The 19,401-nt window shown below is 33.2% G+C and overlaps 2 protein-coding genes, 1 long non-coding RNA gene and 1 pseudogene across 3 annotated transcripts in view; 2 read left to right on the top strand and 2 right to left on the bottom strand.

The window, feature by feature from the left end:
- Nucleotides 1-19,401, bottom strand: part of LOC110670557 (uncharacterized) — a 38,014-nt gene that overhangs the window by 7,044 nt on the left and 11,569 nt on the right. Inside the window, exons 5-6 of the mRNA XM_058132034.1 lie at nt 4,146-4,315; nt 2,244-2,393 (exon numbers count right to left, since the gene is read on the bottom strand). Of these exons, the coding sequence (XP_057988017.1) occupies nt 2,244-2,393; nt 4,146-4,315 (320 nt within the window). The remainder of the gene's footprint in view (nt 1-2,243; nt 2,394-4,145; nt 4,316-19,401) is intronic.
- LOC110670559 (mediator of RNA polymerase II transcription subunit 27) lies at nt 5,094-8,087 on the top strand. Its single transcript, XM_021832647.2, has 7 exons — nt 5,094-5,574; nt 5,860-6,025; nt 6,170-6,635; nt 7,264-7,323; nt 7,421-7,489; nt 7,624-7,667; nt 7,743-8,087. The coding sequence occupies exons 1-7, from the start codon at nt 5,289-5,291 to the stop codon at nt 7,915-7,917; spliced, it is 1,266 nt and encodes a 421-aa protein (XP_021688339.1). The 5' UTR covers nt 5,094-5,288; the 3' UTR covers nt 7,918-8,087.
- LOC110670565 (uncharacterized) lies at nt 12,629-17,830 on the top strand (annotated as a pseudogene).
- On the bottom strand, nt 17,084-19,121 carry LOC131171883 (uncharacterized). Its single transcript, XR_009142535.1, has 3 exons — nt 18,678-19,121; nt 17,914-18,036; nt 17,084-17,310 (listed from the first exon to the last, which is right to left on the bottom strand). It is a non-coding gene; the product is annotated as an uncharacterized LOC131171883 (long non-coding RNA).

Raw genomic sequence — 19,401 nt, 5'->3', positions numbered from 1 at the left:
TCCACCGCCTACTTCGTTGGGAGATCCTGCACTCATACGATCATGATTCGATCTAGATTTACCCATTGCTCTTCGTAAAGGTAAACGTTCATGTACTTACCCTATCTCTTCTTTTGTTTCTTATAATCAATTGTCTTCTTGTTCTCGGTGTTTTGTTACTTCTTTAGACTGCTCCTATCCCTAATATCTGTTGGTGAGGCATTGTCTCATCCCGCCGGTGTGTCGCTATGAAAGAAGAAATGGAGGCTTTAGATGCTAATGGTACATGGGAACCTGTTTTGCCCACCGGGTAAAAAAGCTATTGATTGCAAATGGGTATTTGCAGTAAAGGTAAATCCTGATGGTTCTGTGGCTAGGTTAAAAGCATGCCTTGTAGCAAAAAGATATGCTCAGACATATGGGGTTGATTACTCTGACACTTTTTCTCTTGTAGCTAAACTTACTTCTATTCGCTTGTTTATCTCTTTAACAGCTATATATGATTGGCTCCTGCACCAATTGGATATCAATAATGCTTTCCTTCATTGTGATCTTCAAGAGGAGGTGTATATAGAGCAACCACCTGGGTTTGTTGCTTAGGGGGAGTTGGGAAAAGTTTGTAGACTTCGGAACTCTCTTTATGGCTTGAAACAAAGTCCTAGGGCCTAGTTTAGGAGATTCAGTGAAGCAGTATAGAAATTTGGTATGCAAAAGAGTAAGTGTGATAACTCAGTATTTTATAAGCAATCTGAGGTTGGTCTAATTCTCCTGATAGTCTATGTGGATGACATTGTCATCACTGGGAGTAACTCTGCAGGTATTTCATCTGTTAAAACCTTTCTCCAAACCAGTTTGGACCAAAGACTTGGGATTATTAAAGTATTTTTGGGTATTGAAGTTATGAGAAGTAAGAAGGGTATTTTCTTGTCTCAAAGAAAATATGTCATCGATCTATTGACAGAGACAGAAAATTAGGTGCTAAGCCTTGTAGTGCACCAATGACTCCAAATTTACAAATCATAGTGGGATAGTGAGTTGTTTGAAGATCCAGAGAGATACAGGAAATTGGTAGGAAAATTGAACTACCTTCTGTCACTCGTCCCGACATTGCTTATGCCGTTAGTGTGGTAAGTCGGTTTATGTCTTCCCAAGCTGTTGCTCATTGGGAAGCCTTGGGACAAATCTTGTGCTATCTGAAGGAGCTCCAGGAAGAGGTTTGTTATATGGTAATCATGGGCATTTGAATGTTGAATGTTTTTCAGATGCCGACTGGGCTGGATCTAAGGTTGATAGGAGGTCAACTACTGGATATTGCATTTTTGTTGGAGGAAATTTGGTGTCTTGGAAAAGCAAGAAGCAGAGTGTAATTTCTCGATCTAGTGCTGAATCCGAATACAGAGCCATGGCACAATCAGTATGTGAGGTAATGTGGATATTTCAATTACTAGATGAGACAGGTTTTAAGACCCCCCAACCTGCGAAATTGTGGTGTGATAATCAAGCTGCTCTCCATATTGCTTCTAATCCGGTATTTCATGAGCGGACCAAACATATTGAGATTGATTGTCACTTTGTTCGTGAAAAGATTCAACAACAGATCATCTCAACAGGACATATCAAACCGAGAGCGCTAGGAGATATTTTCACAAAAGCTCTGAATGGAGCTAGGATTGACTACATTTGTAACAAGTTGGGCATGATTAACATCTATGCTCCAACTTGAGGGGGAGTGTTATGGAAAGTCAATCATTATATTATTTCTGTATTCCTATTTAGGATTTCTTATTTAGGATTTCTTCCTAATTAGTATAACACAATTATAGGAATCAATTGTATATAAATACCCATGTACAGATTAATTGAAATCAATGAGAAACATCTCTTTCTACATAAACAATCTATGTAGAAACACAAAGAAATCTTGAAGATTTAAAGTAAAAGAAAGATGTCCCTCAAGCAACTATAAGGTGAAAAACTACAATAATGTATCTGTGGTCATTATGCACTCTTATAGTTATACCATGTATAAATTGTTCATTTCCCTTCCATTTCAACATTAATATGACCCATAGTTTTGTACTTTTATAAGAAATGAATAATTAACAGAAATTTGACATTTGAAGTCAATACATTATGCAGTTTCTACCACCAGCTATGGACATCAATAGAGTGTGTGTGTGTGTGTGTGTGTGTGTGTGTATTCAAAAACAAAGCATCAATGATGCACTCCAAATGTCTGAATAGCATGATCCAAATTAAGTTACCTTTTCAGCATACAAGGGAAACACAGCAGGATAATGCTGCACAATGAGATCAAAAAACTTAAAAGCCATAAGCCGAACTTCAATTGCTAAATGTGTCATTGCATTAAAAATGTAGGCCATCATTAAAGAAATGAAAGGCCTTTGATTATCCTGGACAAGTAGAGCAGAGAAACAACTGTCAAAGCAAAGGACGGAATAATGATGATAAAGAATAATACAACAACAATTAATGATAGGATGCCTCATTGGAAAGGCAGAAGAACCAGCAAAAAAATAAAAAATAACAGCTAAAAGTTAAGAAATCAAAAACATCAACTTGTGACGATGAGAGAGAGAGAGAGTGCAAAATACTCTATGAAACATCATCTTCTTTGGCTTTGATTTAAGGATATACAACAACAAGAACAACAACTATGCCACAATCCCAAACTAGTCGGGATCAACTACGTGGATCCTTCTTCGAAATTCAACTCTGTTTGAAATCAATTCCACATAAATTTCCAAAAAAAAATTGCAAATTTTTTTGTACTGCTTCCCTCCACGTCATTTTAGGTCTCCCACTTTTTGTTCTCACTCCTTTCACCACTAACTTATCATACTTTCATGCCGTAGAATTCAATTCTTTATGTAGGATATGACCAAATTTTGTTAATTGATTTTATCCGTAATGTGTGCTACATGTTGTCTCTTATCGACGTGGTTATCCCTAGTTTTATCAATTATTCTGTTACCAAATATTTATCTACACATCCACATCTCTACCACACTCATTTTGTAGGTATGTTGTACATTAGATGCACAACACTCACTCTCATACTATAGGTTGCTTGACCACAATTCTACAAAACTTGCCTTGCCTTTCACTTTGTTAGGGATCCTATAGTTGCATAGAACACCCATCACACTCCTCCGTTTCATCCAACTTGTTTTGATCCTACGAATTACTTCCTTATCCTCATCCTCATCTATGAGCTATTCCTCAATGATAAATGAAAAGAAACTGTAAATCTTTATTCTCGTTTGAGGTTGTATTCACGTACCAACAAACACTATTCTGACCTGGATATTGAACTCTGCAAACAACTAGACAATTGAAATTTCTACCAGTGCATTGGAAAATCCGTATTAGAAGATTAGAGGAAAGAAACAAGATGTGTATTGGAAAATCCACAATAGAAGATTTGAGGAAAGAAACAGGGAACCCATATTTCTTGACTTTTTCTAAATTATGTTAAGATGAAAGAAAAAGACACCATAAATAAAAGTGATAAGCACTAATTTATGGTCCTAGGGTAGGTAGTACAGTATGAATATATTTCTGATCGTTAATTTTACATGAAGTGGACATGGTAAAGATTCATAAATGACAATTTGTGCATAAAGTGTGCAAGATTTTAAACATTGTCCCTGACATCAAGCACAGAAACACCCACACAAAAACAAAGCACATCCTAGAATTGTTTTTCCATCAATAAGCTCTAAACAAGCATTAACAGAATGATCAAATACAGTTGTCTCATGCTTTGGGTGATAAACAGATAGATGGGAAACTTGCTATCCCAAACAATAAAAGAAGTTATAATAAAGAAGATAAGACTGCAAAATAAACTCAACTCAACTCAACTCAACTAAGCCTTTATCCCAAAAATTTATTGAGGTCGGCTATATGGATTCTCTTTCTCCACTCTAAATGATTTTGGGTTAAATCCTCGGAAATGTGTAATACTTCTAAGTCATGTTGTACTACTCTCCTCCAAGTCAGTTTAGGTCTACCCATTCTTTTCTTTCTATCCTCTAACCCAGAACTTATGGAGCCAATTTTTAAGACTGTCCTTATAAGGTGTCCAATTCACAACCACTACAAATATGAGCTTTCAAGCAGTAGAGAAAATGAAGAACTACCTCATTGCAACTAGGTAAAATTACTGACTTGAGAAGTTGATAAAGGGCTTCTCGAACCATTTTATCCTCATCACTGATACGTTCACGTAGTTTTTCTATAACTGCATATCTGTGCAATTTCAGCTCTTCTGAATACTTAAGGAATAAATCCTTCATACCCATCAATGCATCTGCAAAAGGAATGGGGTATAATAAACTAAAAAACTCTTGCCAGCATCAAAGATTCATGAATCCTTCAAGTAATTGAATTGGTAAATTCAATCAAAGATTCATTAACTAATAGTGGAAGCATCAAAGCCTCTACATTTTATGATTCACATGCCAGGTAAGGCTTACCCTTCCTTACCCCTCAAATCTCAAATTTTCTTATATTTAAAATTTGAGGTGTAAGCGGGAGAGGTGAGAGCTAAAAATTACTTTATTTTTTATTTTTTTATTGTACCCTTAACTTTGTATTAAAATCTAATTATATCTATTAAAAATAAAATTAGCATACCACTATAAATAAATATCTTATTTCTTAAGTGGCCTTACATAGTTTCTCTATTTTTAATCATTTATTTTTAAATAATTTACTATAATTATTGTACTTTAATTATTATTATTTTATTTATTCTTTCAATAGTTTACTTCAATTATTATCCTTCAATTATAATTTTTTTTTTAAATAATTTATTTTTTATTCAATCTTTATTAAATTTACACATTATTATTTTGATCTATTAATTTTATAATTTATTTATAATAAACTATTATTATTTATAAATTTAAAATTTATCATAATAAATTTATCACTTAATAAATTATCTAATAAAAAATAATATTTTTATAATTCTAATAATTATTTATCCTTCTTTCACATTTTTTCAAATATGAAATTTTTTTTATTATAATCCTCTTTGCCTTTACCCTTCTTTACCCTCCCTTATCTTTGTATGAATTACTCTTCTATCACCTCATCCAAAACTCCAAAACAGAGCTTTAGCGGTGGCGCGGAGCGGCGCATTTTGTTTTGTTCCAAACAAACCCTAAAATATCTTGTGAATTGACTTCTTCTGGCTCATAGTCGCAGGAGTCCAACAAAAAACCAAAAAATTATTGTTTGAATCAGTGCGCTAGAGTTACTACTAATACTCTAGCTTCATGATGAAACCCAACCCTTTAATGCAGCAGCAGGAGCCTCAGGCGGTGGCGATCCAGAATTCGAACCAGGCTTCATCTGCGGATGCGCCGCCCAAGCAGGTGGCGATGGCTATGGACAGGCTGGCCCAAGCAGCTCGTCTCATTGCCGACGTAAGGCTCGGCGCTGACCGGCTCCTCGAAGCGCTGTTCATTGCAGCGCAGCCCCACCAGAGTAACAAGCCCTTGCATTTGTTCGCGAAAGAAGACGCTGCCATGCGTCAACATCTCCAAAACCTCCGCACCGTTGGTATGTTTAAGCGGTTTGCATTTTTCTGTTGTTGCAAGATTCCTAGGTTTAGGTTTTTATGGTTTAATGTCAAATGACGATGATAATGCAAATAGTTTAATACTGTTCTGTGAAATTGATCCTTTATTTTCTTTGCAACTCAATGAAGAAATTGGAGAAAAAGCACATTAATTTCTGAGCTTTAGTTGATCTTAGTTATGTGCATGTGTGTGTGTGTTCTTTCGACTTCAATTTGGTAGTAGGCTGCTGTTACTCATGAATATTGAATCTCGTTAATTTTGGTAGGAAGGCAGCTAGAAGAATCTGGGGTTCTCAATGATTCTCTAAGGTCACGAAGCAATTCTTGGGGTTTGCATATGCCACTAGTGTGTCCAGATGGTGCAGTCGTTGCATATGCTTGGAAAAGGCAACTTGCTGGCCAGGCTGGTGCATCAGCAGTTGATAGAACTAGGTTGGTTTGGAGATCTTTGATATTGTTATGGCAAATGCCTGTGCCACTTTGATATAGTGCAGTTGTGCATAAATTTGACCCATTGGCATATAATAGTTATATGGTATAATTAATTTCAAGTATCAACTCAACATTTATTTGCAGGTTAGCTCTTAAGGCATTCACAGATCAGAAAAGGCAATTTTTCCCTCACCTCGATGATGGACTAGAGGGTCAAAGTAATGAACCTGTATCAAAAAAGCATTGCAGTACCCAAGTGCCACCAGCAACTCTTCAGGAAGATCTTAGTGATTGCAAAACATTTTCAGATGTTTTAACACGTCTGGAAAAAGAAATGCCAAATTTGAAAGTTTTCACTTTTGAGCGACTAGATTGGTTGAAAAGAGCTTCTTCACTGCCAAATTCAACAAATGAAAATCCTGTTGAAACATCAAAAGAGCATACTTTTCATTCTTTAAATAAACTAAGAACAGGATCACAGGGCCCTGTTACCACTGATAAGGCTGCTGTAATTGAACTGTTGTTTCCTTCTGTCTTCAGAGCTATTGTTTCATTGCATCCAGCTGGTTCTATTGACCCAGATGCAGTAGCTTTCTTTTCACCAGATGAGGTAATTTTTTTATAAGATCTCTCTTTTTCTCAATTCTACTTCATTACCTTGGTATGATTGGTGAGCTCTGATGTTCATGTATGACCATATTGCCTCTTCGATCTAGAGTAGCATCACTTTACCTCTTGATAGTTGCTACAATTCAGAGTTCAATAATTACTCTTCTGTTTGAAGTTTATATCAGAATTGCAGTAAAAAATTGAAGAGTTGAATTTTAGTGCTTGCTTGGATATGTTCTCACTATCCTAGTACATCCTATCCATGTATTATATATTTAGATTAACTTATAAGTTCAGGTGCTATTTCTCAAACTGAGCAGTAACATGTAGTCTCAACATTATAGAAGTCAATTCACCAAATTTTATTAGTCAAATCCTACCCTTAATTCTAGTTTGATGGGGTGTATGGTTTTACTTGTGCCACTAATTGTTGGAACTGAACCAAAAAATATTTTGAAGTCTTGTCAACGAGACAATTACATTTCGATGCTTTTGAGCTTAAAAAAAAAAAAAAAAACAGAATCCATTATCTACTCGGTTTTGTCTTTTGCTGCCCCTTCCTTTTACACGGGAGGGTGATCTAGCTGCATTTTGCTGACAATTTATTCATCTTTTACCCTCTTCAATAGGGAGGCAGCTATGTACATACAAGAGGTTTTTCAGTTCATCATGTATTCAGACATATCACGGTAACCATGCTTGTCTATAATTTAATTCTCTCTTGTTGGGGTGGCTGATATGTTTAAACCTTTCAGTTCTGGCTGATTTCTTTTAACACCTTTCCAGGAGCATGCTGCAATGGCACTGCAACATTTTCTGGGTATTGGGACTGAAACAGCACTTCATTTCCTTTTGGTATGGTCCTGAAGTTATGGATTTTGGTGTTTGTTAATTGTTCATGTTTCTTAAGGTAAATATGAATCTTTGGGACATTCTGTCTTTTTCTTGATGCTTTTCTCTCTCTGTTTTTTTTTTTTTTTTTTGGGAAGCATTGGATCTGCAGCTATCAAACGCTCTTTACTAAAGTTTGCAGGTAAAAGTCATTTCTTTTGACTTGATGCGATTACTAAATTTTTTTGGATTCTGAACTTGTTAGTTGTTTGTGCAGTAAGTGTGGGCGGCTACTGGCAATGGACCGAGAATCATCATTATTGCTACCTCCAGTTCATCGACCTTACCGGCATTTTTCTGCTCTGAAAGTTTCATCAACCCCTGCCACTTCCTCAACCAAGGACCAGTTTCCAGGAGCTTATCATATTGGTTGCTTTTCAGAGGACTTGTAGTTTCTCTAACTTTAGCCGACTCGATGATGTTTGACTACTTTGAGATGCCTATCTATGACGTATGAGGCATTTTACAGGTTCACCTAGGAATGATATTTCATTAATCTTGGTGATAAATTGTAAGAATTGATATCGCACAATATATGGCAGAATGACTCTAGCTTTTTACATACTGTAATTATGATCATTTTTTTTTAATATTTGGTAATATCATGGCATACATCAGGAAAAGTTGTGTTGCTCATGCATGAAAAAAATTTTGCATGTAATGTTGAAGCTCCTTTTTTTTCTTTTTCTTTTTCTTTTTTCTTGTATTCTTGTAGTTAAGGGTAACTATAGAATAGTTCACACTTAGAGCTCGTTTTTTAATCGAATCAAATTAAATAAATTAAAAATTAAATCAAATTGAACTAAATTGAAATAAATCAGTTCAGTTCAAAAATTCAGTTTTCCTATCTTCATTCTTTCATTTATAATTTCATCTATAGTCAAATCAATGTAAGTTACAGATAATACAAAAAAAAATTTACAAATTAGTAATCTCACATTCCATAAACACAGGATAGATAAACAAAATGTACATTAACTCAAAATCACAATATTATAAATTGTCCCAAGTGAATAGAAAAAATAGAGGGAAAAGAGAGGTTTAGCTTTGCTGTGAGGCTACAACATTGCAATGGCGGATTGGCAAGTTGGTGAGAGATTGCTCGATTGGTGACATGCACAGATGAGGGATTGTCGGATTCGCAAAGTAGGGCGATGTACAATGAAGAGGAAACTAAGGAGAAGAAGAGATGGAGGATTCAAGAGGTAGGACGGTGGTAAGTAGATGAATGAAAAGAAATAAAGAGGTGAGAGATTGCTCGATTGGCGACATGCACAGGTGAGAGATCGTCGGATTCGCAAAGTAGGGCGACGGACAATGAAGAGGAAACGAAGGAGAATAAGCAATGGGTATTGAAGAGGTGAGGTGGTAGTACCAATTGCCAAAGGAGAAGAAAACAAAAATTTAGAAATGAAGTGGTAAGGAGTAGGGCTAGGCGGTGGCAAATTTTTCAAAAACTAGTCTAAAACTTTTGAAGAGTTTATATGAAATATTTAAAAGTTTTGCTCACCCTCTATTTTTTATGTATTTAATAAATTTTAATTTATTTTATTTTTATAATTTTATATTAATTTGCATTTAATACATATGTGTGTGAAGTTATGCATGTCAATTTATTTATAAAATATAATTTTTAATATAAAAATCTTCATTAAAAAATTCAAGAGATAAAGGTTTAATCTTTTTAAAAAATAATAAAAATAAAATATAAAGCAATTAACAATAGTATAAGACACTATTTTATTTTTCATATATTAAAACTAAAATTATATAAATTAAAATTATTTATTTATATTTTAAAATTATTAATAGATACGTGTAAAAGCATGTACAATTTCTTGGCATGTATATAAAGTATTGTTTTCCCAAGGTGCCGTTGAGAATGTCATTTTCTATGAAAATATTTTTCTCTAATATTACCGCATGATACTTTTTTTGAAAATAATAATTTGCTAATTAATAAAGGAATTAACATGCTACTTAATAGTTATTTAATAGTAAAACTATAATTTAAATAAAAATACCATTATTTATTTTTATAATTTATGCTCACATATTTACTATGATTTTCATAAAAATAATATCAATTTCAAATAAAAAAGAATTTGATTATTTTATTATATTAATTGTGTATATTCATTCAAAATATATAAATCCGAATTTTGATGATAGAGATAATTATAAATATAGTGATCGCCAATTAACTTAAATTTTAGCTTCAATACTATTAATATATATTAACATATATTCTATATACCTTATAATAAAAACATATAGCTTTTTCCATTTTTTTATTATTTATATTTTCATATTAACATATTGCATTGTTTTATTTTGCTTCTTATTTATATATTTTTTATAATTATTTGAAATATTAATGTAAATTTTATAGTAATAATTATTTTGTTAAGATTTTATTTATATATTTTAATAATTTATGTAATATTAAATTTATATTTTTATTATAATTAATTAATATTAATTTCAAATATAAATATATTAAAATTTTAAAGTATAGATATTTAATATGCAAGCGCAATTTTTTTTTTCCGCTATCACTAAACTGAATTAAAATAATCAAAATTATCAAAATTTAAAATCAAACTAACATAAAAATTAAATAATTTAATTTAATTTATTTAATTTAAATCGAATAAGACTTACCCTTAGTTCACAAGTCAACCTAGATTTGTTGGTATGTCTTTATTCAAGAATTATATTACGTAGTTATACTCTAGTCAATAAGTTGGACCCTTCCAACATATGAAAACTGATTTACAAAGTACTGTCGATGGTTCAATGACCCCTCCACCAGAACACTCACATTTACGAAGGACAAGTTTTCTATACTCCATCTAGAATAAATTTTCATATATTTTAAATTTGTCAAAAATTTCTCCATGCGATGTATAGAAAATTGATGATTTATTTAGTGTTATTATTTGAATTGCTCTTAAAAAATTACTTTAAAAATTTATATTAAATTTAATATATTTCAATAAACAAAAATTTAATATATTTTATTGAGTCCTATAATTTTTAAAAGATGATTTCATAATATTAATAACATAAAATCTGATTAATAAAAATAATAGAATATAAATAGATATAAGAGATATATGATGCTGCTGTGAGCTCTAAAAGTTTAGTCCAATTACCATGTAGATCTGAAAAACAAAGAAAAGTGAGGGTGGTAGCCTCTTGACCAGCTACTCCAACGCTCAAATAAGAAAATCAAGAACTTGAAAATGAGAGATTGAGAGAATAATTTAATATGAACTTTTGATAGTATAAAAAGTGTAAACGATCTCTTATTGTTCCTAATATTTATAATCTTTTAAGGAAAATAGTCGCTACCTTAATTATAAAGATAATTTTAGGTTGACATTCCGATATTATATCCTATAAATTTGCCTTGAACATATGATGATTTTTTGCTATTGCTCGGTATGGATTTTGCTCAGCTTGTTGGGTGAGCAAAAGCATTATTACTCCGCTTATCCGATCTAGGCCTAGACTGATTCTGCTTTGTTCGATTCAATCTTATCCAGTTTAGGTGGCTGAGAGGCCTCTTTTTCTGTCTTTAACTTTATCTATGGGTGTTAACACTCTGACCTCCACATTTGATATTTTACTTTCAAGAGTTGCCTCTTTGACTGTCATGTTGGTTATTTAAGGTGGGTAATATCATTAGTACCCCTCTTTAGCTAATACGAATCTTCAGGTTCATGTTCTTTTGTGAACCCTGTAACCTTGTGCAGTGCACCTGTGCTATATTCAATGACCTTTGGATAGCTATCGAGCGCGATCTTCTCCTTGTGTCACTTCGATGTGAAAGGGTGCCATTAAAACTTCCTTGATTCATGAAAAGGGTTATTCCAGAGACGGACTTTTGGCAATTCAAAATTTGAAAACACATTTATCGCATACTGATGTTATAAAAGGCAAATCCCTCTTTCCTTTTGCATCTTTATTTCTGCTTTCTTTCCAAGGCTCTCCGACTGCTTTCTCTTATTTTCTGGCGGTTCTTCGAAACTTTTTTTGTTTTGTTGAAAGTAACTTTTGTTGTTCTTTTTCTTTCTTTGTTTTTATTACGATATCCTTTGAAAATATGAGGGAGGAGAGAGGCTCAAGTGTGACTTTACTGTTGCCGATGGCAGCTTTTAGTGAAGATCAAAGCACGAGGGAACTCTTCTCTAATTTTGGCCATTGAGTTGAGGTAACCGTTGACGGTAAGAAGATTACAGGGCCTTCTAATCCTCAAATCAGTCTTTGCTCGTAGGGATTACTAGAGTTCCTACAACTCAAAATGCTACGACGAATACATCTGGGTCAAAAGTTGTTGTTGCTGTGAGCGAAACTATCATTGTTCTATTGGGTTGGGATTTGCTTAACTCTAGCAAATTGTACGGCATTAGCACAGACAAATTTCGGTTGTCTCTTACGGGGTCGAAGGGGTGGGCGGATTGTACTTAATATATTAAATAAATATAGAATAATTTGAGTATTTTTAAGTAGAAATAATTTCTATATTTACTTAATATATTAAAAAAAATAATATTTAAGAATATAATATATTTAAATTTTATTTTTATTTAATAATATTAACATTATTTTAACAAAAAAATAAGCTGAAAAGCATAAAAATAGTTTTTAATTTCAATTTAAAACAAATTAAAATATTATAATTAAGTTAATAATTAATAATTTAATAATCAAACGTAAATTTCATAATAGAAAATTTTAAGGATAAAAAATTTATATATATATATATATATGTTTAAATTTTATTTTTATTTTAATTTTTTATTATTATTACCAAAAGAACATCTTCTTTTTTTTAATTTAATAAAATATAATTTTCAAAAAAAAAATCTTCTTATTAAAAAAAAGCCCGAAATTATAATTTTTGACTCAAATTGAACTAACGGAATAGAGTGGGCCATATTTGTTTGACCCAAATTGATAGCTATAGAAAGTTCATTACCCTAAAGTAGAACTTCGGCCCAATAGGGTCAAGATGGGCCTGGATCAAGCATTTCCAACACCGACCCGAATAATTGTCTATTTGCACCGATCGGATTACTCAAAGCCCACCTCCTCCACCCGATTTTGAAAACCCATTTCTAAAAATCAAGAAGACAAAAACCCCTTTGTTAGGGTTTTTCTCTGCAATCTGCACCGTCTCTGTGTGTAAAAGCTAATACTCAAACACCATGGTTTGTCATGGCACTCGCCTCTCCCTTTAGCGATTATTGTTTGTTTCTTGCTTGATTGATCGGTGATTGATTCTTATGATGGTTGTTTTGATAAATGATAATTTGATTGTAGCCGCAAGGAGATTATATAGAGTTACACAGGAAGAGACATGGCTACCGCCTCGACCACTTCGAGCGCAAGCGCAAGAAGGAGGCTCGTGAAGTCCACAAGCGCTCTGAGAGGGCCCAGAAAGTCTGTTTCTTTCTCTTCTTTTCTTTTTAAATTTGATATTTTTTATGATTGATTTATGGGTGAATTGGATTTTTATTTTATTTTTTTGCATGGCATTAGGCATTGGGTATCAAGGGTAAGATGATTGCCAAGAAAAACTATGCTGAGAAGGCCCTCATGAAGAAAACGTTAGTACTTTTATCATTTCATCATATATATATATATATATATATATATATATATATATATATATGGATTACAGTTTCATTATGCCTGATTGGGTATAGTTTGTTTTGGAATATTCGTTTCTAGAGTTTTTTTTTTTTTTTTTCATGTCTTTTGTGTATCTGTGTTTTACTTGTATCTTGATGATATGATAGTTCTTTGAAATGATTATGTAGAACTAATTATTTTTTTTACCCATTTTATGATAGAGCAAAATAAATTAGTATTTGAGGTTCTATTGAATGCGTTTGTGGTGATTGCCATCTCATGCCTTTATAGATTTGACTTGTGGAAGAGAGGTACCATATGTTTCTTTTAAACGTGGACCTGCAAGGGTTATGCAATGTGATTTGGGATTAATAACAAGAATGGTGTATTTTCCTCAATGATTCTGATTGGATTACGCATTATACTTTTTAGACTTTTGTGCTAAGAATAGCTTGTAGATTAACATATGTGTTCTTGCAATATTGTGTGAAGGGCTTTGCAGTTATTGTGGAAATTCTATTTTCCCTGCAATTATTATTTTCTTTAGAAAGGTGTAGGAATCCTAAAATTATAATTAGGAACTAATTTTCTATCTTTTAAGAAGTGTTTGCTTATGAAAATGATAACGCAACACTGTTGTTATCCCCATATTCCTTGTCATTTTGCTAGGCATGGCTTGGCATGGATACAACATACAAGCAAAAAGTTAAATGGATTTCATGTATTGGTTTTACAATGTTGTTCAAATGACATAATCTTTAGTTGTGATGGAATTTCTAAAGAGCTGATCAAACTGTTCTGAGGATTTATTATGAGCAAAGGCCCTAGGGAAGTGGTCTTTTGTTCATTGTTTAGGGAGGTGAATGGGTATGTGTTTATGCCATAAGTTTGGAAGAGTGACATTGATTATATTATGGCCTCTCTAGAATTTTATCATTAATTAGCTGTTCATTTTGTGGATTCTTTGATAAGTGGACCTGTGTTAGTAGTTCATGGGACAAAGCATAGAGAGCCACACATATCAGAATTGGTCCTTCATTTGTGGTGATTTCTTATTATAGATAGGACTGCAGAAGTAGTTAACAGAATTTGTGCTTTGAAAAGATGAACATGTGCTGTTTTTTTTACTTTGCATCCTAATATTGAATCGTCATAATAATCCCTAAAATAAAAAATAAAGAGTAATTTGGTGCTGCTGTAAAAGCGGTCTTCTTGTTATGAAAATCTAGTGTAAATATTCAGTTGTGGAATATTAGCCTTCAGGAACCGACTTCTATAGTGCTAATTTTTGTTATCATCTTTGGTTATGATCTCTAAATTGATGACATTCGTTTTTAGGAAGCTTTCACAGTGTCTGGGCTTTGTCGTATTTGATGGTTTTCACCCCTTTGGTTTTGGGTTGTTTTTAGAAAAAGGAAAGAAGGGGGGGGGGGGGGGGTGGTTTGGTGTGGAAGGGACTGGTAGCTGTTTTCCAGAAACTTTACTGCTTTAGTAGTTTAGTTACATCTGGAGTTGGCATAGGATTTACCATGGGATGGATCTAATGCTTATGTACCACTGAATGGAGGACAAACCTTATTAATGGACATTTCACTTAATGAGGGATGTCTAAATGCCATTCTATATCTCATTTACTTATCATGCTGCTTAATGACGATGAAATTCAAAGTCCAATTCATCTTCTTCATCCTATTACCTTTTCCCATATGCCATAGTTCTTATGCGGGCTGAGTAGGAGCTGATAGTGACATTTTGAAACTCAATATGCAACATGTCTCCCTCCTGCAACAAAACAAATACTATGCACAAATTCATATAGACTAGTCAACTACTGCACTTTTTTTCCCCTCCAAATGAGGAGGTAGACATATTTGTAAATATGAGTTTCTTGTGGCAACATTTTGATGAACATAATAATTAGAGAAATTATTTGTAATATGTTTATGTAGAAAGTCAGTTATATCTGGCTGAATTTTTTTTATGGAACTTATCTCACTGGTGTCAATGTTGCAAACCTGTGGATTTACTTGTGAGGCTTGCCATCCCTATTCATATTTAAGTAATTATTTATTTTGTATTTAAGAATTATATATTTATAAAGTGTTTAAATTTTTATATAATTATAATTATTTAAGTATAAAGCTTATAATCATTACTTAAAAGTATTTAAATATACACACACACACACACACAAATATATATATTATGTATTTTTATTTTTAAAGGGTAATTTCCTGTTACTGCCCATTCATTTGGAGTCCATATGTTTGATTGGTTTTATGTGGGTGATTAGGAGGGTGCTCTAATTGAGGTTTGAATTGTAACACATTGAATCCATTATTTGAACGCTATAAGAACATTGTTATGTGAGCTGTTATGATCACACATTGCTAAGAAATAACCTTGGTGAGAGGCTAATAAGTTGCCAGGCACCCTCCCCTTGCAAGCTAGTTTTCAAAGTTGAATTCTATCTAAGTGGCCTATTTTCACGTGGTGTAACCTTAATGACTTGTGGTGCTCAACAGTTCATATCAATTGATATTAGAGCCAGTCCCATCTTGCAAGATCTGACACTCAGAATGGTAGCTCACAGTGTGGTGGCCTAGGTCCATTGCGTAACGATAGATGATCTGATGTGTAGGGTGCTGGCCGTGACCAACGAGAATATTGGTTCTCCAAGCGTGGGTATTGTTTCGATCCCACATTGCTAAGAAATAATCTTAATAAGAGGTTAATAAGTCTTTAGGCACTCTCTCGTTGCAAGCTTGTTTTCAAGGGTGAGTTCTACATAGACAGTCTATCCTCACATGGTGCAATCTTAGTGACTCGTGGTACTTAACAGTTCATATTATAAGCTCAAAGTGATACAGGTGTTATTTTAGGGATGATGATTGTTCTTGATTTTTCACCAAATTAAGTTGTGCATAGCAAACGATGTTGGTATGTATTGAATTTGAGGGATATTTTTCTGAAAATAATTGATATCATTCACCTTTTTGGTTTTGTCTCGGTGTCATAAACTGCTAACTAAGTGTTTGGCTTATGCTGAGGTAGAATGGGAGAAAATATCAATGATAAAATTTGCTGCTGATTTTTCATTTCTCACTGTAACATAATGTTGAGTAGGTTTGGCTGCTAATTCTCTGAGAATTTATGATTCTTTGGCGTATAGCATAATTTGGTTACTAAAAGCATGCAATTAAATTTTGAGCACTCTTGTAGCTAACCATACAATGATGAATGATCTGATGGCCTCCTTGTAAATTTGTAATTGTACAATCTGAATGGTAAAATAAATGTCTACATCTATATTTTGTTACACAGGATATTTTAAATTTTCTGTGAAATCATGGAAGAATCTTTCAATAGCTGAAACCTTATGCAGACTTGTGAATGTGTCCTGGCTGTTCAGTCTTTTTCCTCCTGTTTTGCCTAGGTCCTGGTTGAATAAATATTGTAATTATACTTGCTTGCAAATTATTTTTCCAGCTATTAGTAGTGAATATGCAGTTACGCTACATCAGCTCAATACTTAGTTATTATTGCTAGTTATTTGTATGGCCAGCTTAATGAGTCAACAGTTATTAGCAGTTTTACTTGTGGATATTTTTTCTTTCATGTCAATAGATTGGCCATGCATGACGAGTCAACATCTAGGCGGAAGGTGGATGATGAAGTTCATGAAGGAGCTATTCCTGCCTATCTGCTGGATCGTGAAACACAACACGAGCAAAGGTTAATTATTGATGGATGTTTGTTAATATGAGTCTATATATGTATCATGTATGTGTATCATACTAGCATGTATGTGTGCTGTGTATGACATTGTGCTATTTGCAGATCATGAGCAACACTATAAAGCAAAAGAGGAAAGAGAAGGCTGGAAAATGGGAAGTCCCTCTACCTAAGGTAAGACGGCCTTCACATATTCACTTTTTGTTTTGTTAATATCTCGTTGCAGGTAGGAAAAATTACTGATTTGAGAAGTTGATAAAGGGATTTGAGAAGTTGATAAAGGGTTTCTCGAACCATTTTATCCTCATCTCCAAAACGTCCACATAGTTTTTGTATAACTTCATGCGTGTTCAATTTCAGCTCTTCCGGATACGTAAGAAATAAATCTGTCATACCCATCAATGCATCTGCAAAAGGAATGGGATATAATAAACAACAAAACTCTTGTCAGCATCAAAGACTCATGAATCCTTCAAGTAATTTAATTGGTAAATTCAATCAAAGATTCAAGAACCAATAGTGGAAGCACTAAAGCCTCCACATTTTATGATTCACATGACCAACTTGCACATATGATTTGACTTTAAAAATTAAACAAAAAAATTCCCCATAAACATAAAAGAATAATTCAGTAGTCAAGTAGATAACAAAGACAAAAAGGCAGACAAATTTTCAGCCGTAAGAGAAACCAGTATTCAGTTGAACCATTAGAAACATTGATTTCCTAGCAGATATGCATGCAATCATATCATCATCCTTTTACTGTTTTCTAAGAACCAATGCTTTCCCAAGGGATAGGAATAAAATTACTCTAAGTTCCATAACATATAGTATGTCATTTACTTGTTTTGTTTCCCACCTGATACCCAAATGAGGATATTCTACTAACTCCTTTTCTCCTACATTTCCTGATAACCATAGTATTATATTTTCAGATCTCATTCACTACCTTGAACTTTTAAAAGGAGGCCGTTTACAATAATGCAAAAGTGTAGTAGTAATGAGGCTACCTTTACGAACTTTTGCATTGCGATGGGAAGTTCGTTGAAGAAGCTCTTTCAAAGTCAAGCCTTTCTTACTCACAGCTAAACTCATTTTGTCTGATGCCACACTTTGCTCAGGAATAATAATTGCTGCCCATAATACATTCAAGTAAATTTTCGACAATCGTATTACTCACAGAAAGCCACTTATAACTGAACATAATAGCATATAAAGGATCCATTCATCTTATAAGATATTGGTTGTAAAGGCATGAAAAACCATTGGGATTTCATTCTTCTTGGACATACTATACGAATAAAGTTACAATTTTACGTAATTACATTTTAACTGTAGTTCTGTGGAAGGATTTATCGGATTAACACATAGAAATAACTTTCTTTAAAGATAAATGCTATCAAACGATACATCTATCATTTGCTTTAGCATAGGAGAAAAAAAAGAGTATAACAATTTTTTTTTCTTCAAAAAGAATATCTACAAGTGAAACAAACAATTTCAGAACTTCCACTGCATAAAGACACGTGAACACCTTTAAAAGATGCACAGTTAATTGACAATGATTTAACTTTCTCTGTTTCTTCTACAAATTTCCCATTCTTGTTCCTTCAAGATCATAAAAACATTAGATTTCCAGCCACAATTGTGATTCTCATCCCCACATTTATTCACAATTTTGCGGCTAGAAAAGATGCCCATCTTAGGATTCTTTCTTATCAAGAAACACGAATACCCATCTTAGAATTATTCGAGATTAGGTTAGGTGTGTTACCCTCTTGAATCGGCAATCAACTGTCCACAGAATCGTTGAGACTCAGGATCTTGCAGCTCCAATACCAAATGTTGTGGCAAAGCCACAACCCAAAGGAAACGATAGAAAATAGAAAAAATGGGAGAATAAAGGAAAAAGAATAGAAGAAAAATTGAAGAAAGATGAGGAATAGGGAGAGGGAAAAAGGATTTCTGAATTATTTTCAACACAGCTTTATACATTATTTATATATTTAGAAGCCACCATTACTCGGTATTCAGTTACAAACAACACAGTTATACCCAATCAAACTAAGCTCATCTGCCTCCGTCAACCAGCGATGGAGAAGAGAGGGGCTATATTGAAGAAGATGACAGCAGTTGGAAAAATGTATTTAAAATCCGAAGTCTGCTAACAACTGGGCACCTAAACGACGCGTCGTTTCGAAAATCTAACAATTTTTTCTTCAAAAGGAATGTCTTCTAGCGAAACAAACAAATTTGCGACTAATTAAAAACAAAAAAAAAAAGAAAATGCAAAGCCTTATATATTTTATTTTACCTTTGGATTTAATTTCAGTGTTTGTAGCATTCTTGGGCAGTGGCAATTTCCTGCCAAGCTTCAGCTTAATTTTCTATAAACAATAAAAGAAATCCATTAATAAAAGACATAAAATTCAGTACATAAAATAGGAATGGTAGAGTGTTGGTAGTAATCACCTTGAAATCGATACCACTCTTTTGCT

The sequence above is a fragment of the Hevea brasiliensis genome, chromosome 13 (assembly GCF_030052815.1).
Source record: "Hevea brasiliensis isolate MT/VB/25A 57/8 chromosome 13, ASM3005281v1, whole genome shotgun sequence".
In the NCBI taxonomy this organism is placed as follows: domain Eukaryota; kingdom Viridiplantae; phylum Streptophyta; class Magnoliopsida; order Malpighiales; family Euphorbiaceae; genus Hevea; species Hevea brasiliensis.
The sequence above is the reverse complement of the archived record's forward strand: the minus strand, read 5'-3'. Positions and strand labels throughout refer to the sequence as shown.